Raw genomic sequence first — 23,246 nt, forward strand, 5'->3', positions numbered from 1 at the left:
TCGGAGGGTCTCGGCACATTTGATTTATCACCAAACTCCATCTTGTGGTGAAAGTCAGTAATACAAATGGAGACTGAAATGCTTGTGAACCAAAACAAATGAAAGTTAAAGTCTTCATCAAAGAGGTTTGGTTTGGTTTGGCTGGGTAGTAACTCTATTACATTTTTTTTAATATGTACAATTATTGTATTGTTTTAGAATGATTACATGATTGCTTAATATTTACAAAATAGCATTATGTGCAATTCATTGATCCTTCTAAATCCTTTGTTATCTTTAACATTTTCCTTTCGAAAAAAACCTATAGCTCTTTAAATCCAGGTTGTGGAAATGTAGGCAGCTATAATTTCACAAAACAAATTAGGACACAAAGCGAAAACAAAACAAATAAACAAAACAAAACAAAAAAAGTTTTATATCAAGTGTTTTTTTTATTTTTATTGAACTTTATGATTTGACTAACTGTTCATCAATCTACAATTCCAGAACTTTTTATATGGAATTTTGAACTTTTTATTATAGTTTTTTTATGTAAATGAGTGCTGAAAAGTTATAATAATTTTCACTTCAGACAGAATGTTGTATCCCAAACAATTATGTATTCTAAACTGTATGGAAAGGTTTTATTTGCTCCTACAGAGTGAATTGAACAGACCAAATTTCAGAAATAAAAAAAACTTTTGAATACTCTGGGTCATTAAAAGGTCAAAAAGCCTCAACAGATGTACGTATTTTACATCTGTCTCACTCTTATCAACAATTACCTTTTAAAAAATAAGCACCAGTACCTGCAGGCTGAAATCTGTTTAGTTGTTAAATCACAGCATCCTGTTCATTTCTTTGCAGAAACACACAGAAACTATAATCTCCCAGCATACATTAGGGTTGTTATCAAAAACATCTTTACATAGTCATTATGGAAAACATTTTAATGGTTCTTTGAGAAGTCAATAAACAGAATACATAAAAAGCTCACCTGATGTACATGTTTGTTTTTGCATCCATTTTTGATTTAATGTGAATCTGAAACAATCCTGTGAGCTCAAAGTCCCAGTACAAGCAGCGTAAACCCTGAAGATTTATGTCCTCAATATTACACTGTACGTACAAATAAAGACTGAAACAAACAGGGTAAAAGCTAATGCCGATATCTAGTCGAGGTGTATTCTATTTGTAGAACTCGTGTTCCTGCTCATCTTTCTTGATAACAGTCTTGTAAGCCTTCTCAAAGTCCTTAGCCAGTACAATGTAACGGTTTTCACGCACAGCCAGCATACCAGCCTGTAGACAAAAAAAGTAACAGGATTAATCATAACAGAAAAACATATGTTTGCAGAAATTTGGATCACAAATAAATACATGCTGTCTGTTCTAACTCACCTCCTGGCAAATGGAGTTGATATCTGCACCAGAGATCTTGTCAGGCCTGGCAACATCTGCATTTGAGTTAAGGACAATTGTGTAAAGTTTATTTGGTTTTGAAAGTCTGGTACAACGGTCTTCTAAATCAAGAGTCTGTACATTAAAAATATGCTTTTGAAAGTATCTTATGTTCAACAAAGCTGCATTTACTTCATACTGTGTATGAAATACTTTTACAAATAAATTATTCTTGTAATGTTAAATCTGAATATTCTAAAAAGGCTGATTTGAAATTCTTTTTTTTTTTTCAAGATTTGACACCAAAATCATATAAGTCTTGACTGTTACTTTTTATTCATTTAATGCATTGGTGCTGAACAGACAAAATTGTTCATGATATACTCGATTTTTTTTTCTGGGTGTTAATACTGTTAATTCCTCAGTGATTAATGCCTTGCACTTTCCTCCTCGCAAGTGACTTCCAAATGAATTATTGTAATCATAATGAGAAAATTCATGTCGGGTCAGGATACAATCCTCCAGGTCAACCTCCTCCGAGAGGTTCATCTTGCTGGTGATGGTGGAGAACACCAGGCGTTTCTGTCGCCGGTCAGGAAGAGGAAACTCAATCTTACGGTCCAGTCTACCTGGGCGCAGCAAAGCTGGATCCAGTGTGTCAGCCCTGTTGGTGGCCATGATAACCTGTCGTTGAAAAAAGAAACAGCTCATTAACAATGAATGAAATGGTTTTAAAGCAGAACAGAAGTAGAAGTGCAACAAAGTCATAAAAAAAAAGAAAAATAAATAATAACCAAGGGGATCAAACATGGCAGCAACAGTGCTGAATCCTCAGTTTTTGTGTTAAGAAGTTAAAGTGCTGGTGAGTTCAAAATGCCAGTACTAAGAGAAGCATCTTGTTTATTTTTACAAATTTTCAGTCATTAAGTGATATGAAGGAAACTTGACACTGGCACCTGCACTCGAAATGGTTACATGATCCGGATTTTATAAAATTCACTGGAATACAGATTTTTTGAAAGAGAATAAAAATGAAATGTTAGCCACTGTAAGGTGGGAAGCATTTGAGTCAAATATCCAAGGTCAGATAATTTGTTTTTATATGCTCAAAAAACGAATGAACTTAAGTTGGCGTTAAATTTAATAGAAATATAAATCAAGCTTGCCGAGGAAAAGGCTTATTAAGACACTACATCATAAACTTCTTAAACATAGGGTTCAATACAATTCCCTCTCCATAAGAAAAGATGAAAAAAGAAAATATTTGCACAGACAATGTTAAATACCTCTCACTCTGCTGACTGATATGTGAATGTGTGTTACGCGTTTGTATTTGGAAATTATGTGGTTATGTCTGTCTTAGCCTTTGTATAATAACTTCTTTACCGGTGTAATTGAAGTTTTGGATGGGGGGGGGGGTTATTTTCCCTAATTATTTTTATGTTATTTTCCATGTCTTTTTTCCAAAAAAAAAAAATGTTCTAACCTTAACGTTCACATTCTGGTCAAATCCATCCATTTGATTGAGCAGCTCAAGCAGGATTCTTTGCACTTCTCTATCAGCTACAAACAGAAAACAGAAAAATGAGCAAACAAAACTCATTAAAACAAAAATGGTCTCCTTCAGAACTTCATGAAATGAAGCACGATGACTGAATGATGAAATTTTTTTTTTTTTGTGCAATTTGTAAACACCTTTCAACGGTTTGGAGTCAGTAATTTAATGTTTTTGTAAGAAGTCTCATACTCAACAAGGCAGCATTATTTGATCAAACAGTGATATTGTGAAATATAATTACAGCTTAAAATAATTTTTCATTTAAAAATGTAATTTATTCCTTAAATTGAAAAGCCAAATTTTCAGTCCAGTCTTTAGTGTTAAAAGATCCCTCAGCTATCCAACACACACACACACACACACACACACACACAGGGATGCATACCTCCAGTCTGTGCATCAAAACGCTTGGTAGCAATCGCATCAATCTCATCAATAAAGATAATGGCCGGGGCATTCTCTTTAGCCAGTCGAAAGACATCTCGCACCATGCGTGGACCCTCTCCGAGATACTTCTGCACAAACTCAGATCCCACCACACGAATAAAGGCCGCTGTAGAACGTTAAATTACAATTAGAAAAGTTGTAATATAACCACATGCTTATGATCTAGTCATTTATTTCTGTCTGTGTTCAGAAATTAGCTTTAAAGCTCAATAATACGGTAAATCAAATTTGGGCATGATGGCTGAAAGGCCTCTATGAGCCATACCTGTGGTATGATGAGCCACAGCTTTTGCCAGCATAGTCTTTCCACAGCCAGGCGGGCCATACATGAGCACTCCTCTGGGTGGGTCAATACCAATCTGAGAACAGAAACAGAATGTGAGTGGACAACCAAGACTGCTACACACCACAGGCATTTGCATGCACACACTCACCTGTTTATAGAGCTCAAAATGTGTGAGGGGCAGCTCCACAGCCTCCCTCACTTCTTGTTTCTGGATGTCCATTCCTCCGATGTCTGCGTACATCACATCTGGCTTCTGATCTGGGGTCAAATATAGAGGAAACACATTAAAAGTGACAGCAATAAAGCTGGTGCAAGAGTTTTTTTCAGAAATAAGGTGCAATCTAAATCCCTAATGCAGGATAAACAAAGAATACCTGAAGTGAGCATCATGATGCTGCTGTCAGCTTCGGGAGGCAGAACGTCCACCAAAGCATTGCTGTGCTTGTGCAGAGCAACAGAAGCATTAGGCTTCAGCAGCTCTCTGTCAATTGTGCTCAAAATCCGAACATAGTAATTGGAGCCTGAAGGAATCAAAAGCACACAGTATTATTGACATTGTAGTTTTAACTAATAAACATTTTTAAATTTCAAATGCACATTTAAGCTTCGAGCATGATTTTATGCAAAGAAACTTAACAGTGCGTGCATAGAGTATACATTTGAAACTATATTACACGTTATATTTAACGGTTTTGAAAATATGAATAGATTGATAATTCTGTAAACATAAATCAGTTTATGATTAAAACAAGAAAAAATCCAATCCAATGGTGTCAGAAAAATCAACTTAATTCAAAGGGAAAACAAGTTTTTACACCTCACTGACCTCTCGTTTTAAGCAAAGACATAATTTTGTTCAATCTTCAACGTTCACTTCACTCCCCCCACCTACAATTCCTGTCTGCCCAAGACTCGAACTCGCAACCTTTGGATTACGAGTCTGAATCTCTAACCGTTAGGTCATGACTCCCCCAAGTCATTTAATGAAGCCATGCCATTATATGCAACATTTAATGGCATGGCTTCATGAATGTGGGAATTTCTGCTCAGATTTACGGTCTGTCTAGAGCTTAATTTAAGAAAAGGTGAATTAAGACCCGCTGAAACCCTACTGATCAGACCTCTTACCTGTGGTTGAGCCCACAATAGCAGTATTCTGGTCGACTGCTTCCAGGAACTGCCCAATAACCAGAGGGATGCTCTGTATCCTCTTCACCTCCTCTTGGGCATGAAGAAACTCCTTTTTCAGATTCTTCTGTTCATCTTTAATGTACTCCTCCTGCACCTCCAGAAACTCCAGCTCCTGCTGCAACTTCTGCAGTGTGGAAGTGATTACGTGTCAACAAGTGTGGTAGAGTCAATATTCAGTGCTCAATACTGTGATAAACTGGCAAGATGCCAATCACACACATTAAAAATTAAATAAAAATACAAAAAAACAAACATACAAACCTTATATCTGCTGTAAAGATCCGCCAGATCTTCAGGTGCCAAGAAAGACAAGCCGGTCTGAGGCCTTAAATTTAGCAGGGTCGGAATATCCTCCTGAAAAGAAAAAAAGATCACAAATATGTAGATGCAAGACCGTATTTATTGAACGCACATTAACTCTAGCCATGCCAAGAACGTCATAATAAAACTAATATTATTAAAATACACAATCTACATTAATTATAATTACAAATATATATTTACACATTCAGATTTGAACTACAGTTCTATAAAGCTACTTAACTTCTGTAAAAAAAAGAAAGAAAAAAAAGACAAAAAAACCTAAAGAAAAATGTTATTTAAACAAAAGACAGATGATAAACTGAGTGCTACATGGCTAAGCGATAGCATAACTGATTAATGTTGTGAATATGTTTAGAAATTTGCTCCAAAAGGTCATATACAATTCTAATATGATTAATAATGAAGTTTTAAACTCTACATATTCGCAGTGATCGCTACTCGTCTGTTATTTTCGTTAAACACATGCTAACGTTAACCGCTGTCAGAGAATGGCATGACCGAGCATTTGCAGCAAGATGAATGAACCGGCATCTTTTCACTGTTTATTGTAAGCTTTAGACTAGTGTTCTTGCTCTATATATGTTTTGCTTTTATAGACTAGAACATTTTAAAGACAATAACGATGTGTACGCCACCCCTCTGTTTGTAAAACATTTAAAATCACAACTTAACACCTCACCTGAGGTCTCTCAACCAGAACTCCGCCGTCCTCCATGTTTGCTTGTAGCTGATGACGTCATGACGCAGAATATCACCGGGTCCTAAAGTCCACTGTTTCATCTACTTAATTTTACACAGTTATATATATAACAAATATATATTAACAAATAAATGTTGCCTATGTTTATTGGGTCAATATATAGCCTATGTTTTGACCTAAATACATATTTTCTTCTGGTTGAAAAGGCAATGAAAGTATATTAATTTAAGGAACGGATGTTTTTGATTGTTTTATTGCATTTATTGATAAATCACCTACTGTAACTGACATCAGATTCAATAAGAACTTGTAATATTTTATACAAACAACATCAGAACACAGATGTAGTAATGGTTTTATTTAACTGTTTATTTGTATAAAAATAGCATCTTTTCATGTCACAGTTGTAACTTGGGAATACAGACATGGCACAACAACAACAAAAAAAGACGTTAAGTTAAATTCCTCACTAATATCCTCTTTATAAATAAGTGTAAACATAACTTGTATACTGTATAACTCATGTGTCATATTCAATCTCTTGCCTTTTGATACAGAATATTATTTAGATTTACCAAGGTTATAGAATATGTAATGGCAATATGCAATTTTCAATGCACAAACAATATTTCAGTGAATGAAAAAGGAACATTCACTTGATGCACAAAGAGCTTTTTTGATGTACAATTTTTTAAAATATTTTTTTCTGTCTTTTTCATCATCTTGTCTTTGTGTGTGGATGCTTTATAAATTCAAAGGCAGCGTCTCAGTTGTAAAAAGGGTTCAAGCATGATGTCTAGTATCTTGTCAAACCTTCTGACCAAAGAGAGTAATACTTTTGGTGGCTGAGCCCTCTTCTTAATCTCCTCATCTTCAAAGCATACCCTGAAAAGACGTGAGATTTCTTGCCTCGACAACACTGAATCTTTTCTGCGGGTCAGCAAGAGCCTTCACAGGAACACGGCTTGGTTCCAGAACAGGTATTTTCGTGGACACATCAACACGATGTCCAAACAGAGACGTACGTTTGTCCACCCTCACTGGTCGACTTGGAAAACTGGGCAGCAGGGGTAAGGAGAGGGGAGCGCTAGTTTTCAAATCAGACTCACATAATGGTTCACAGATGTTTCTCGTTGCCATGACCATTAAATGGTTAGCAGGTCTGGACCCTCGGAGGACCCCTGGAGGTCTTTTTCCTGAAACCGATGTCTTCTCTTCAGCTTTTGAAAAGAAGAAATGTCCATTGGACTTGCTCTGTCCAGAAAGAGGTTTGACAGGACAGTGGGTTGGTTCAAGAACAGGCTTGTTTGTGGACACAGCAACATGGCGTATATGTAGAAACGCATGTTTGTCCACCCTCACAAAACTGGGAAACGAGGATAAGGAAAAGTGATCATTACATTTCAGATTAGACATACGTGAAGATTCTGTGACATTGCGCTCTGCCACATCCATTAAATAGGTAGGTCTTGGCCCGCGACGTCCTGGAAGACTTTCACCTGTCCATGTCTTCTTTTGTCCAGTCTCAGGCAAAAAAGGAGGTGCAGAAGAGCTGCTAAAAATCTGTTTGCCTACTAGGCATGGCAGGGCTTGGCTCTTGAGAGTATTTCTCACTCTGTACATGTTGAAATGTTGGAGTGAAGATTATATCAACAACAACAAAACTGGCTTGAACGAGTAATAAGTAAGCAGGAATCACAACAGTCGGATACCAAGTGAAGCTCTTTTCACCAGGATTCCTTGTAAAGTGTAATGCTATTGTGATGTCATCGTCAGAATAGAATGTCGATCCGTTGAGTTCTTTATATTTGCTGCTACAGATCTATAAGCATTTTTTTAAATCATGCAATGCTCATATATTTTAGTTCACAACAATTATTTTTTGTCATGTTAACAGTTAATAATATGTTAACCTCGTAAAGTAAAATAAAATTAAAACGGCACAAAATCACTTCCGTGGCGTTTTGCAGATTCGTAACAAACAAAAATGTAACGCAGACGTAAAGTATTAAACAGGAAGAACAGTTCACATAAACTAAATGTTTTTTACTCTATATCTGCAGTGTAGAAATTAAGAAATTAAAGACAAGACATTTTAATGCTCTTTTACAGTGTAATTCATCTATAATTTTGGCTCATCTCATAAATGAATATGTAATTCCCCCTAGAGGTGAGAAATAATATTACAATTAACTTCAAAGGACTAGTTCAGCCCAAAATGATTTATTTACTCACCCTCATGTCGTTCAAAATCTATACTTCAACCTTGAAACAATATGTGCATTTTTGAAGAATCTCCTAACCACTCTTTTAAACAAAGTTAACGAGGACTGAGACTGTCAATCACCAAAATGACACAATAAAAGTGTCATACGACAGCTTTTTTTAAAAAACAGGTGAAATTTCAGTCACTAAAACTGTTCTCTTCCTTCTTGCTTATCTCTCTGCATTCATGGTCTTTGATTTATTTTTGTGCTGTTCAATTCGTGAATGAGTCATTCGTTGTCATGTCAAAACTTAATGAATCGGGTCTAATTCACAAATCCGGTTTAAATTTTGGTGCTCTAGCGGTAAATAAATAGATCTGCACGCATCCCGCGGAAGAACATTCTAACCAGAGCTACTTCACCAAGTTTGTCTATTGCGATTCACGCAGGTATGAGTTAGTACTCCGCAGCGGTGACGACCCGAACAGGCTACAATATAGTCCAAAAATAATCACTTATTATAAATGTACCATAGTTATTTGGGATAAGACAAAGGCAGTTTGGTATATTAATTTATGATGCACTCGCTCATTATAATTTTTTTTTCTTTTTTGCTAATTTTGAACACAGAAAAAATACAAGTGTTGCTTTAAATAATAATTTCTAGAATCGGACTTCACAGCCTGGAATATTGGTTAATGTGTCTGTTTTATTAAGCATAGTAATATAGTTTTAAAAAGGGACGTTATAAAACCCTAACATTATTCTTGTACAGTATATACTGTAGATACGAACACAGGCGTGCGCACACAGATATTTATTTAATTGAACACTTTAGTTTTTAACTATAATTGCTTGCATATTACTATAGTACTGTTTATTAGTAGGCTACTCATAAAGCACATACTAATACCTTATTATGCATGAACATATTCTACATCTTACCCTATACCAGAACAGTAGGCTAATTAATACAGGCAAAAGTTAATAGTTAGTTAATAGTGTAAAAATACGTAAAAACTAAGATAAGATTTATTCATTTTGATAAACATTATTACATAGTGAAAAATACAAAATAATGTTTTTGACCTTTTTATTTAATGTTTATTTAACCAGGGAAATGTGACAACAGTAAGGTTACAAGGATATAGAATACACTGTAGTTTTTACCGATCAAACGGCAAGAAATACCGTTGCAACTTGCCAGAAACAGGGGCGTAGTTTATGGGGGGGATGGGGGGGAGGTAACCCCCCCCAATATTCAAATCCATCAGTTACAACCCCCCCAATATTTCAACATGAAAATCACAGTAGATCAAATGAAAAATATAATATGAAAAAATAGAATTCATTTATTTTGTAAAAATAATTTTGTTCCTAATCAAATATGAGTATGTCATAATAAATCCGACAAAAAATACTCCCCCTCCATTGAACCGATTGGTAACGCCCAACCAATGAGTCGCACTTTCACCAAAACAAGCGAGTGGTGTTTGAATGGGAGAGCAAGTCAGAGCACGTCAAAAATGAAGAGAAGCGCTGCACAGCGGACTATATTTAACTGCTGGTCAGAGAGGGATGCAAAAAAATAAAGCATGTACTGAGAATGAGGTATGATAATATTGTGTAATAGTTAGTACACACCACATATATTTTAGCTAGCTAATCTATTGCAATGTATTTAGCTATAACTATCAGTATAACAAGTTACCAAAGCAGCTGTCTGTTTTGCTAGTATATTTTTCAATAGTGTCTGTAATTATCAACGACAAAAGTATTCACATCGGTGTTTGTTTTCTTACTAAATGAATCTGACTTTTGAACGAATTGGATGAATTAACGATTTAAGTGGCTAACTCATTAAAACAGTGAAACACTGCCGCCTACTGGCGGTTTCAATACTTAATTTCTTTCTTTTGATAATCTCTACTATGTTAGAATTTTATGAATGATGATTATACACAAATTTCATAACGTTATGAGGTGTATAATCTCTTAACATGTTTTTATAACAGATTCGAGGTAAATATAGCTGCAGGGTAGAAAAGTCAGCAGAGGGAGAGGAGGAGCATGTGATCAGGTGATCAGGTGAAGAAGATGCCATTCAATCAATAAAATAAAATAAAATAGGAAACAGTATAGAAAAACAGCAGCTTTGTAAAGTTAGGCTATACATTAATGCCTTTAATGTTTTAAAGATGTGTTTCCCTTTAGAAAAAAATTAAAATGCATTAAGGTGGAATGTAAAAATTGTCTCTTTCATATTTGTATATGTTGAATTTATAATCAGTTAAAGCATGTTGCCAGATAGATAGATAGATAGATAGATAGGAAGAAATAAATTATCCAATAACAATACACATAAAAAATTTTTTTTTGAAAAAAATAACGGGCAGCATACAACGTTCAACCCCCCCCCCAATGTTCAAACCAAATCTACGCCCTTGGCCAGAAACGACTATTATTGGAGGTCTCGCTATTATTGGAACTCTGGAACTATTGTTATTATTATTATTATAAATTTTTATGTAGCAGCTGCCATAGTTCTTTACAGGAGTCAAAGGCAGCTGCTACATAAAAATGTATAATAATAATAATAGTAACAATAATAAAAAAGTGTGGGAAGTTTGCATCATCATTTTGGGGATGCCACCGGAAGTGGCGCTGTAACAAATGCACAAAATCCTTAATGTAACTTGTCTTCCCAATACCTGCATGAAGTTCTCATTCTAAACTAATCACAAACCAAACCTCTTCCACTGTCAAAAAACAAAACAAAAACAAACACCTTTAGTGAATATATCATTATATATATTTTATAAATCAGATTAGATCCTAATCAAAGTATTTTACTAACAAAACGTGTATTCATATTCATTATTAAGAAAGTACTTGCTAGTATACAAATAGGTCAAGAAGAATAGTTACCGACTGAAACTTGAGTCTGGCATCTCAGCTCTTTTTTCTTTGGTGGAGTAACTGAATACTCTGTGCCTGGACTTCTTAAACCGATCACTTGCACAGAGGGCTTCACATCTCTGATACTCCCTCGATCCTCATCACAACACTCATCTCCCTCCAGACTAGAAGGACAGGAGGAAACATCATCAGAGTCTCAACTAAAAGTGAAGCCCAGCATCATCTCCGTGTTTTCTGTACTGTCAAGCTCATCTATCTGTTCACAGATCCATAAAAACATACTTTCTTTGCAGAGCACCTGTCTTGCTGTGGACTACTGGCCAAGACCTCCTGTTCTTGAATTTGAGCCTATGTTTTGTATGCGTGTTTATGTGTGTGAAAGACAAGAGATACAACTCCGAAAGCAACACCTATCATCTATGAAGATGTCTGCACTGCGGCTTCTGTGGGTCCCTGTGCTGTTGTGTTTAACACACGGTGAGTGTCTTAAGTGCACCGTGGAACATTTGAGACACATTTCAAGCCTCACAGCCTTTATCTCTGTCTGTGTCAATCAGGCCATGACAAAGCTGCAGGTACCTGTAAAGCAGAAATCAACTCTAAAGATAAATTGTATCTGCTGCTGTAATGTGTTTTGATTTTTAAAGTGTTTTGTTTAGATAGATAGATAGATAGATAGATAGATAGATAGATAGATAGAACATACACTATAATAAACGCACACGCACACAGAGATAGATAGATATAAACAAATATATATACTAAAATTATAAACTAATTTAAAATGTGTACATATACACACACATTATATTTTTATATTTTTTACAAACATATTTATAATTTCAGATTTCTATTTACATTTATATATATATATATATATATATATATATATATATATATATATATATATATATATATATATATATATATATATATACCTATACCCACATCTAGTATATAATCAATTATATATATATTAGGGATTAGCAGACAGACCTATATGAACAGTTTAGAAAGGCTGGGGGTAGAAAGAAGATAGCTATTTATCATTTAACAGAGGTTAAAAACAGAGGCCTAGAGACAGGCAAACCAATGAGGAGCGAGTCTTTGTATTCTGACTGTCATTCAACACTGTCATGCTGGCTCAGAAAGCAGAGACGCAGGTTTTGTGCACGCATGGGTCTGGCACTGTGGAAAATTGAAGTGCATGTGAGAGAAGGTGTGTCTGAATGTGCGTGTGTGGAAGTTTGTTAGAGCTCAAAAAGAACAGGCTTTGTCTTTAGATCTGGTCGCCTGTAGAAATATCACTGCCATTTGCCATTTTATCCTTCACCAGTGAGGCTCCAACAGAATTACTCATTGTGGATTTATTGAAGAGATTAGATTAAAGACTGGAGTGGATGGAGCTGAGAACCTGTGGATACAAGAAGATGACTGTTAGACCAAAGTGACAAAAATACTGGCCAACTTGATATCATATATTTGGTGATGTGTCAAAGAGCCCTTGTTTCTATGAAATGTCTCCACCCTGGAGCTCAGTGTTTGTCACAGATCTTTGCCATTTCCCATGAGGCCAGACGGTAGATGCCACTGCTATACTGAGAATGCTGGGTGGCATGGAAACGTTTTCCTCTGCTGCTTGTTTTCAAGCCTGAATAAGCTCTCAAAAGGGTTTTTCTTCTCTATCTTTGTATGTCTCATTGCATCACAGTAGAGCAAACATTACCAAGGTCATAGGTTCAATTCCCAGGAAATGTTTGGACTGATTAAATGTTTTCTTGAATGCAATACAAGTTGCTTTGAGTAAAAGCATTTGCACATTTCCGTACAAAAATGCATGCAGTTAAAAGCGCCTTATTCAACTCTTCAATGTATAATTCAATACTGGGATTTAGCGGCCATTGTGAATTCTTCTCTGGAATAAATTGCATAATGTAATCTCTGTAAAAAGTGTTATATAATGACCCTGCCACTGCAGACATTGACATAAGTGTAGACAGGAATTTTTGTGACTTCCTGGCACATATAGAGACTTGTTGCACCTATATATGAAAATAGATTAATAACTTGAAAAAAGGATCACAGCTCACCGCTAACATTTTATTTCCCCTCAAAAAAAAAAAAAAAAAAAAAAAAAAAGCAAATACTGTGCTCTGCGATCACAGATAATTCTGACTATTTTAATGCACAATCAGTTTTCATGAGTGGAAATAAAATTGCATGAAAACACTCTTTGAAAACGCCTTGAACTAAAAATCCAGTATGCATAATTCCAAAAAATGTGAACGCATGCAAAAAAATAAATAAAGTAGATTTTGATGCAGTAATGCCTGTCAGTTCTAAAAGTGGGCATCATTATTAGAGTGCTTTATAATTTCAAGCAGTTGTGTGTTTCTGTCACTGAATGTTTTCTTCTTCCTGTAGCTTGGCTCTGCCATGGGGTGTGTGTGGAAGTGGATTCCGACACGGAGGCAGTGATGGGGAAAGGCTTCAAATTGGCCTGTATCTCTTGCAAGATGAGAGGGGAAGTACCAGCCTTTGCCACAGTGGACTGGTGGTTCATGGCCAAAGGCGAGAGTGAATTTGTACACGTGAGTATGTGATCAAAGACCAGGCATTACAGCTTGACTTCACATTACTGAAGTCAAGCTGCACATGATGCATTTCCTAAATGAATGTGCAGTTGCTTGTTCAAATCTTTTTTTAGTCCAAGAGTTAGAGTACATGCAATCAATGCATCTTAATTATTTCCATGGTAAAAAAACAAACCTTAAAGCAGATATAAAACAGGATCATGCATTTGCTATGACTGTCTTTGTGGTCAGAAGTGAATTACAGCACAACATTTTCAAAACGAACATTGCTGAGCGGAATCTGCCGACATTTTACAAGGAAGGCAGATTAATCCCTTTGCCATTACAACAACCAGAAAAGTACAGTGCCAACACACAAGCATTTTCAATGTCATGCCATAGTCATTTGTGAGAGGCAGCATATACATTACATAGCGTGAGGTATTTATTATATATACTTTATAATATTTTGTGATATTTAATATTTACAATTTCATTAAAAATGTGAAATTACTGGCATATTAAAAGTGATACAAAGCTAATTTTATGTCCTGCAGTTCTCACAGTTTCTGCACATTTGAACCTTTTTCTATGGCCTCTACAGAATACTGGATACGGATTTATAACACCATTTAATATATAATTAAATGTAATAAAGTATAAATATAATAAATGTACTCAATTATATGGACTAGTGTCCAACGAAACTATATTATCACTTTTGATTGTTACACTCTTATACTCTGTAAAATTATTCACGCAGATAAAACAAAGATTACTGGACAACATTTTACAAGAAAATACTATTTCAGTCTTTCTTCTTTAAAATTACATATATAATTAAATATTACTTTCTGTTATTTTTGTAAATATTTGTGGAATTATAAAACTGATTTGACTAATTTATAGTCCATGACATTACATTTACAGCTTTTCCATGACTATCAAAGGGATAGTTTATCCAAAATGTAAATTCTGTCATCATTTACACACCATTGTTCCAAACCTGTGTGAGTTTCTTTATTCTGTTGAACACAAAAGAAGATATTTTGAAGAATGTTGGTAACCAAACAGTTGACGAAACGGTAGCCTTTGACTTTGATAGAATATTTGTTCCATACGGTTTGGTTACCAACATTCAAAATATCTTCTTTTGTATTTCATAGAGGAAAGAAACTCATACAGGTTTGGAACGACAAAATGATGGCCGAATTTCCCATCTCTTTTGTAGACAGGGGACAGTGTAGAGCAAAATACAGACCTTGTGTATTTACACCAGCTATTTTAAGAGACACAAAATACTGGAGAATTTAAAAATGGCTGTTTTGGGTGCTGAATGAGTGCTGTGTCCTTCACAGCAGTCTCAAAAGCTAATAAGAGCTCTTCTTTCTTACAATTAGATCTACAGTTATGCAAATATGTCAGGCTACATAGTGGATGACCGCTTCGATGACCGCCTGGCCTGGAATGGCAGTAAAAAAACCAATGATGTGCAGGACGGCTCAATTTTCATACTTAACGTCACCTTCAACGACACCGGCACCTATCGATGTTTCTTCGACCGCACCCTTGTCTTCCCCAAATACAAGTACCGCACCGACGCTACCAAGTTTATCAACATCAATGTAGTAGGCAAAGGTATGTTCATTAAAGGGATACTCCACCCCAAATTGAAAATTTTGTCATTAATCACTTACCCCCTAGTTGTTCCAAACACGTAAAAGCTTTGTTCATCTTCAGAACACAATTTGAGATATTTTGGATGAAAACCAAGAGGCTTGTGACTGTCTATAGAGTGCCAAGTAAATTACACTGTCAAGGTCCAGAAAAGTATGAAAGACATCTTCAGAATAGTCCATCTGCCTTCAGTGGTTCAGCTGTAACATTATGAAGTGACGAGAATACTTTTTGTACGCGAAGAAAACAAAAATAACGATTTTATTCAACAGTTTGTCTCTTCGGTGTCTCTCCACATCACTGTAGCACCAGTGTACACTTTTCTGTGTCAGCCGTGACACAAGGATAAGTTTTCTTTCTGTGTTTACGCTTTGATTTGAATGAAAACCTGGTGCTACAGTGATGTAAAGAGACACAGAGGAGACAAACTGTTGAATAAAGTCGTTATTTTTGTTGTCTTCGCATACAAAAAGTATTCTCATGTAATTTACTTGGCAGTCTATGGGACAGTCACAAGCCTCCCGGTTTTCATCAAAAATTTCTTAATTGTGTTCCGAAGATTAACAAAGCTTTTATGGGTTTGGAATGACATGGGAACAACATGACAACATTTTTATTTTAGGGTAGAGTATCTCTTTAAAACAGACAGTGGGAATAAGGAGATTTACACGAGATGACACAAATACAAACAGATACAATCAAAGTAAGGAGGTGACAACATCATTAGCCTGACAATATTTACAATTCAGCCTTGAAAGGAACTCAACGGTGTGTCCGTAAAGATAGATGAGTCAAACCTGAATAGAAACGTCAAAAACAAGGACACTGTCATTGCCTTCACAAGGCCCTGAAAGCAAAGTGTTGTCACAGCAGCAGGAGCATCAAGGCTTTCATCATCATTGGGGTCCTTGACTCACCAATCCTTATCAGTTTTTTTTTTTTTTATAGTGGATTGATATAACAACATTATTATACTTTTTTTGTAAGTACTTAAACTGCTCCAAACATCCCAGTGTGTTGTATATGGAAAAAATGTATGTAAGTTTTATAACTATGCTAAAAAGATTAAGCATTTTGTAGGAAAACAAAATAAACAAATAGTAAATTACAAATTATTAAAGAAAATTATGTATAAACCATGTACCATTAGTCAAATAGTCAACGGTGTTGTTATTGTTAATTAAAACAGATTAAATGTATAACATTTTGTCAACATTTTAATCAGTATTAGATGGAAACTTTTAACAAAATTAACTTTGGCAACTACCTGAAATAAGAACTAAAACAACAAAAACTGAAATATAACTTGAAGTTAAACAGAAATATAAAAATGAATAATAATAACAACTAAAATTGAAACTAAATTTAAAAAAATATATACTATATTAGTATATAACTAAAACTGGTAGTGCAAGGAGAACAGGTTCTAACTGAAGCCTGTTCACACAAATACAAATACAATTTTTATTTTAATTGTGACTTTTTTTTCTTATAAAAATTTTGTATCACAACATGGACTTTATCTCCCAAGTACCTTTTCTATTTTTGAGTTTAAAACAGGCTTCCAAAGGATCAAATCCCACTCTAATTAACAATTTTAGACTGAGTTTAGTAGCCAGTCATCACAAAGCAAGCATTGATGTCTTATTTTGTGTTTTAGGGGGAAGTATGTGCAGAGTATTTTGGACAAACACTTTCCACCATTAATACAATGCATAATAAACACCCAAATGAGCAGCTTGTAATTTTCTGTTGCACTCAAAATCTACTTCTAAGGAATCTGAGCAGTCACATGTCTGCTTTGATGCTTCTGCTGACAACATGTCATATTTGCTAGTAGTTTGATAAGGGATTTTGGACTATATGATAGTGTGAAATTTATAAAAGAGCCTAATAAAGATTTCAGAACTAAATTCAAATTTTTTTTTCTCACTCACTTCAGCTACAAGAGGAATGGCATCCATCTTTTCTGAGATCATAATGTACGTGTCCCTCATCGTCTTGCAGTTATGGCTGTTGGTGGAGATGGTCTACTGTTACAGGACGATCGCAGCAGCTGAAAAAATACCGAGAGCGAGCGTGTGAGTTGCATGTCTTCAGTTTCCATTTTCCTCAGACTTTCTTTGTTTGCTCTTTCTTTCTGAACCCTTAGGGATATACTATTAAAACAGGAAATTTGGGATTAAACATACTGACCATACCACCATAAACAGACATGAAAAACTATTTCATTTTGTTTCATTTCACGGTAAAATCAAATGTTTGCAATCTTATTGGAGTGCATTAGCATGTACACTCTGTACAATCCATGGAACCTTTAAATTCCACAAAAGATTATTTAATGGAAAAAAGATTCTTTAGTATCATTATTTTTAAAATCGGGCCATCCAAGATGTAGCTGTAGAATCTGAGAAATGTAGCATTACATCACTTGCTCACCAATGGATCCTCCAGTGAATGGGTGCCGTCAGAATGAGAGTCCAAACAGCTGATAAAAACATCACAATAATCCATCATTCCATCCATAATGCATCTGTTATCATCTTGTGAAGTGGAAAGCAGGTTTCAAAAAACAAAAAAAAATTCTAATTTCGCCTTTAGTTTTCACTGCTTTTCTTCCTTCTAAACTATATTTCTCCATTTTTCTACAAGATGCTGTTCTCAAAACCTTCACCTTTCTTCATTAACTTTTCTTTCCCTCCTTCCATTCTCTATGGGTGGAATATTTAGCTATAAACTCGGAGAACAAAGATAATTGTGCAGGTGTAGAGGTGGCAGAATAACACAGGTGGGTTAGTTAAATGTAATGGTGATGGTTTTTGCATTCCAAGCCTGTTAAACAATCTGCCTTTTGTCTTATTTCAGGTCCAAAAAAAGTCTCAAGCCAAAAGCTTGACGCTCCATCAATCATGGCCTCCTCCGTCACCCTCACTGTCTCTCTGTGAAACCGCAGGGCTGCTGTTTTGACCCTTGTGTGTACGACTGTGACAGAACCGACATTCTAAACCATCGGAAACACACAGTCACACATTACAACAAAAGGAAGTGTTTTGTTTGAGAACTTCAAGGTTAACAAATTAATGATGCATTCACTGGTTCAAGCATGAATCTGGAACACTGAACATGACTCGTACAGGAACGATGTTTATGCCTCGTTTTCATTCCCAAATGCAGCAAGAATCTTCCTGTCTTTCCTCTCCCTCTATAGTAGCCAATTTCTAGTGACTACAGAGGGAAGCACAACACTCCCAAAGTCTCACTGCCTTTATGCATGAACGAAACTTCCCAGTTCTGGTTTTCTTACTTTTTATATCTTTCATTCGGTGGTTGTTAAATTGGAGAGTTTTACTGCATGATTTTAAATAAGCTTTTATGAATTACCGTCATGAACACTAACACAGTTGTAACACCGGATCCGTTTCATCCTGGACTGAGCCAATCTCCACAGCTGCTGTCAGTGCTGTTATAACTAAACCTAGATGATGGATGTCCTACCAACTCTTAGATGTCACAGAATATCTGACATAACGTCTGCACCTCTGTAAAGTTTCAACACAATGACTCCACAGCCTCAACAATTCCAGGGTGCATTTCATTTTGAAGTGAAAATGTTAAAATTATATAATAAAATACATTTAAAAATACAGCTGATGTGTTTTTCTGAATCTTCTCCCTTTTGACCTACATGTGAGATTACGGGTCCATCATAGAGTAAAAAACTGAAATATTGTGAAATATTATTATAATTTCAAGGAGCATAAATCATTCAAATATGCTGATTTACTACTCAAGGAACATTTCTGTTTCAGTGTGACAACATTTTTGCTGCCTAACTTTTTTGTGGAAATCATACACTTACCATTCAAAAGTTTGGGGTAAGTAAAATGTACTAAAAAAGAGAGTATACTTTTATTAAACAAATTAAACTGGTCAAAAGCGACAGTACAGATTTCTATTTCTAGTTCATTGGATATACAGTTCAAAGAATCCTTTAAAAAACGATCATGGTTTCCACAAAGATATTAAGTAGCAAAAACTAGTCGTTTTCAACATTAATAAAAAATTAACACCAACAACAGATAATAAATGAGCATACAAAATCAAAATCATACCAACTTCCCCACTGCTCAGTAATAAAAACACAATCTTACAGTTTTGACTTTTTTTATTATACATTTGTGACCGTCACAAGTCATCTTTACAATTGTTTCTATACAATACATGCCACCTTCACTCTCTCCCTTCCTGACCCGAATAAATAGCACACACTTTCATCACTCAGAGCAAGGGCTTTGCACAGCAGCGCCCGCAGACAGACACACTCTGATAACACACTCAGAGGAGCGAGAGATCACAAATACAGAGCCAGAAATGAAATGGCTGGACAGGGGACATCAGTAACAGACAGTCCAAATGAAAATAAAGAAACAAAAGGACAAAAAAAAAAAATCCAACTCGTAGCCTCTTGGTGAATCTCACCAAGAACATGCACATCAATACTTCACATTAAAATCTATCCTTTTTTTTTTTAAATTGTGACATTGGTTTTATTTCAATTCCCATTACTGAGGATAATTAATAAATTATTTATACAGTATTTGAAAGAATTTGTTTTATGGTTTTGCATTGCTCATTTTAATGTAAAATAATAGTCTGCACAGGACAGGATGGTTTTCATTATTGCATTAGTGTAGTGAGAGTCATAGACAAAAAATTATTGAATAAAAATTAAATAAATATGATGCGGGGTGATTAATTGTCATAAAAATGCCACACTGCAAAAAAGAAAAAGAAAAAAGAAGTTCTTGAGTTCTGGTTGGTCCCAAACGTCCAGCCTGAGGAACGACTGAAGTTCTGAGAAGATCTGTGTGCACATCAGCTGCTCAAGCTAATAGTAACCCTGAACAGTTCAAGTTTGATTCCAGTGAAACTCGACAAGTTTCTCGACACCTCAACTACACAAACCAGCTCCTTTCACTCAAAAATAACAACTTAAACATTAGGGAGAAGGAAGAAATGGTTAAAATTTGTTAAACATTCTTCACTCTGGTACTCTATCCTAAGTAAAAGTTTGACTTTTTACATTCTTTCTTACAGATTAATTTTTAATTGTTACAATTTTTCCACATGATTATTGCTAAAATGGCAATTCATATTCATACCACTCGTTCCACCCATTTCTACACTGGTCCTTGTTTGAGCAGAAACACAATGACGTTAGACTGTAATTCAAGTCTATTAAATAAATACTGCAATGGTCTGACACACTTTAAATGAGTTTCAGTAACAGTTCTGAAATCAGTACAGTAACTTAAGAGAAAACTGAAATTTCTCTTCCATGACGAAATAAAAATAACATTCGTGAAATGACAGTCGGAGGTTGATTTCAGACATTTCCCTCTTTAAAATCTTTAGTGCATCTCTCCCAAACTCTTTATTGAAAGGTCCACGATGAAATTCAGTACAGACCAAACGGCTCAAGATGCAGCACAGCTGTAAGTCACAGACACTCCCGTACATGTGTTATTATTGCTTCAGACCCAGAGTTCACGGTTTTATGATTGATAAAAGAGTTGAATGTGTTTTATACAGCTAGTATAGAGTCCTGTAGCTGCTGCTGAGACACAAGGGTGAGCTAGAAGATACTCGCATCAATCCCAACATTAATGTCACTGAGTTGAGCACCGTGATTTGGCCCCTCGTGGATGGCTATGTAATGTCACGGTAGGTTGAAGGGGTTACCGTACGCTCTCACTGATCCGTCAGAGTTTCTGGTTCCGATTCAGACTCCTGCTGCACCTCAGGTGGGATCATTCCTCTGTGGAGCTTCTCCAGAGACTGTTTCATCTACAAGAGAGAGGACACAACAATACGAAATCAAACTAGCCTTTTTTGTTTTCATGATAAATTTGTCTGGTCTTATTTGCACAAGATTTATCATAAAGAAAACCCATGCTGAAAGATATGAGAGCAAATATTCTAAATCTAAGCCTTTTTTCCTTTTTTTTTTTTTTTGCACTTTTCAGGGAGAAAAACTGGTGAAATCCAGCTTGGCCAGACTAGAAAACCATCTTAAACAAGTTTAGAAGTCCAGCAAATCAGCTTAGTGTGGTTTATGCTTTTTCAGCAGGACCTAGAGATTGTTTTTAGAAAATCCAATCAAAATGGAATATCTTTCTCTCTGTTACAAGCATAAAAACAATAATCCAAATGTTGGAAGACGATTAAATTACATGAAATTCTGAAATAAAATAAAGCATATTATAATGTCTTACAAGAAATTGGATTTTTAGAGTTCAATAAATAATTCAAATATATCTGCATTCTTCTTGAAATTAAAAATAAAGTATTTAAGTGTATATATATATATATAGAAAATGTATATATATATATATAGAAAATTCAACTTTGTTGGGCAGAAGAGATTTCTGTCAAAGAATCCTCAATTGTTTTCATTGTGACTCAATTTATTGTTCCAAAAACAAAAGAATCCTTTTTTTTTTACCTCTGAAATGTCTTTTACTTCATGCAATATTAGCTCAAATCACTCCCTCCATTATTTCCTGCTTAATATTGGGTTTCATTTGCAAATACGCTAAAACTGTCACATGTTACTCTGGAATGCTTTATTCTGATTGGTCAAATCGCAGCATTCTCCAGGCAAATATTTGTATAACCGATTGAAAAACTGTGCTAGTTTGATGCTTCTCATCACTTCGACACTCTCCGTTGTTTAAAACAATACAATTTCAACTTAAATCAATATATCATAGTCACTTATTTACATATTTGTTAAGTAGACATGTAAAAAGGGGGATAAATGTAAAGCATGACCAATAATAACCAACATTATCCCTTACTAAATGCACCACAAAATCAATTTTGTGTTGACTTTAACGTGTAAAAGAGTACCTAATACTGAGAAACATTACCAAGTGTTGCTGGTCATCTGATCTATTCTGGTCATGTTTTCTAGTCACATTGTTCTGATTCAATACAGAATTATAGAAAAAGTGTGGACTTCCAAATCAAAATGGACACAATTTCACAAAATGACTAAATATTCACAGACTTATTGACAGACAGTTATTACTTCTATCTTGTTTTCAGCAAATACAGATTTTCGACTGCTTGATGGAGACATCTTAAGTTCAGCTCAGGAACACACCTGATCCAGAAGTGTGACAGAAGATTGTAGGATCTGCTGCCATTTGTTCATCTGGGCCTGGTGGAACTGCCTCTGGAGCTGCAGGACCTGCGCCCACTCTCCTGCTGTCTGCGGCAGAGGACTGCACAGAGAAACAGTACAGAATCAGGAATCAGAATCAGAATCGTGTGTGTACAGCCACACCCTTTTGACCATATACCTGTCAGTTAAAGAGTACGAGTGCCAGGTCTCCAGTGTGTGTGCGGCCCGCTCGAGCGCCCAGAGTTTGTAGAAGAGCATCATGTTCAGAGCCACCAGAACGACCAGACTGGAGGAAGAACAGAGATTTCAATATAGCCTTCTATACTTGATGGTGCAATATCAATGGTGAACAAGTGTGTGCGCGTTTTTCTTGAAGCACAGACAGAAGCTCTACCTGACACAGATCCTACATGCAGGATGAAGCGAGGAAATCAAGATGAGAGAGAGAGAGGATCAGCAAGGAGACATATTAGTACACAAAAGAAGGGAGCAACAGAAGAAGAGACACTCCACCATGTTGGTGTTATTTAAACGGGGTCTTAAGTATTGAAAAACACAGCTTGGAAATTCTGCTAAACTTGTCCTTTTGTGTTACACAGAAAAAAAATGTACAAAAGGTCTAAAATGTCATGAGGACCAGTAAAAGATTGCAATTTTCTTAAAATGATTAATTCACATTGCCCTTAAAAAATGATAAACGTTATCAAAAGTGTTGTCCAATGAGGCACTCATTATGGTATGCTCTGCTCTTCAGAAATTGGAGCAGAGTGTAACGTGCAGAAAAAGAAGCCACCA

The 23,246-nt window shown here is 35.5% G+C and overlaps 3 protein-coding genes across 6 annotated transcripts in view; 1 reads left to right on the forward strand and 2 right to left on the reverse strand.

The window, feature by feature from the left end:
• Positions 1-911: 911 nt before the first annotated feature.
• LOC132158797 (26S proteasome regulatory subunit 6B-like) lies at positions 912-5,978 on the reverse strand. Its single transcript, XM_059568375.1, has 11 exons — positions 5,866-5,978; positions 5,124-5,216; positions 4,800-4,986; positions 4,046-4,192; positions 3,820-3,929; positions 3,651-3,744; positions 3,324-3,491; positions 2,867-2,943; positions 1,896-2,064; positions 1,381-1,436; positions 912-1,281 (listed from the first exon to the last, which is right to left on the reverse strand). Exons 1-11 carry the CDS (start codon positions 5,899-5,901, stop codon positions 1,168-1,170), a joined length of 1,251 nt encoding a protein of 416 aa, XP_059424358.1. The 5' UTR covers positions 5,902-5,978; the 3' UTR covers positions 912-1,167.
• Positions 5,979-11,437: 5,459 nt separating this feature from the next.
• On the forward strand, positions 11,438-18,158 carry LOC132158816 (sodium channel subunit beta-1-like). Its single transcript, XM_059568403.1, has 5 exons — positions 11,438-11,489; positions 13,437-13,603; positions 14,986-15,223; positions 17,205-17,343; positions 18,128-18,158. Exons 1-5 carry the CDS (start codon positions 11,438-11,440, stop codon positions 18,156-18,158), a joined length of 627 nt encoding a protein of 208 aa, XP_059424386.1.
• Positions 18,159-19,409: 1,251 nt separating this feature from the next.
• Positions 19,410-23,246, reverse strand: part of LOC132158778 (protein Aster-A-like) — a 29,804-nt gene continuing 25,967 nt past the window's right edge. For all 4 annotated transcript variants that reach the window (XM_059568342.1, XM_059568343.1, XM_059568344.1 and 1 more), the window contains 3 exons: positions 22,630-22,737; positions 22,431-22,551; positions 19,410-21,109 (listed from right to left, as the gene is read on the reverse strand). In XM_059568342.1, coding sequence (XP_059424325.1) covers positions 21,014-21,109; positions 22,431-22,551; positions 22,630-22,737 — 325 coding nt within the window. In that variant the 3' untranslated portion in view covers positions 19,410-21,013. The remainder of the gene's footprint in view (positions 21,110-22,430; positions 22,552-22,629; positions 22,738-23,246) is intronic.

The sequence above is a fragment of the Carassius carassius genome, chromosome 15 (assembly GCF_963082965.1).
Source record: "Carassius carassius chromosome 15, fCarCar2.1, whole genome shotgun sequence".
Classification (NCBI taxonomy): Eukaryota; Metazoa; Chordata; class Actinopteri; order Cypriniformes; family Cyprinidae; genus Carassius; species Carassius carassius.

Excerpts from the sequence above, each read along its gene's own strand:
- LOC132158797 (XM_059568375.1), bottom strand. The coding sequence starts at position 5,901 with ATGGAGGACGGCGGAGTTCTGGTTGAGAGACCTCAG. Across the intron at positions 4,987-5,123 it reads ATCTTTACAGCAGATATAAG|AAGTTGCAGCAGGAGCTGGA; the intron begins GTTTGTATGTTT and ends TCCACACTGCAG. Across the intron at positions 3,492-3,650 it reads TGTGGCTCATCATACCACAG|CGGCCTTTATTCGTGTGGTG; the intron begins GTATGGCTCATA and ends AACGTTCTACAG.
- LOC132158816 (XM_059568403.1), top strand. The coding sequence starts at position 11,438 with ATGTCTGCACTGCGGCTTCTGTGGGTCCCTGTGCTGTTGTGTTTAACA. Across the intron at positions 13,604-14,985 it reads GCGAGAGTGAATTTGTACAC|ATCTACAGTTATGCAAATAT; the intron begins GTGAGTATGTGA and ends TCTTACAATTAG. Across the intron at positions 17,344-18,127 it reads AAAATACCGAGAGCGAGCGT|GTCCAAAAAAAGTCTCAAGC; the intron begins GTGAGTTGCATG and ends GTCTTATTTCAG.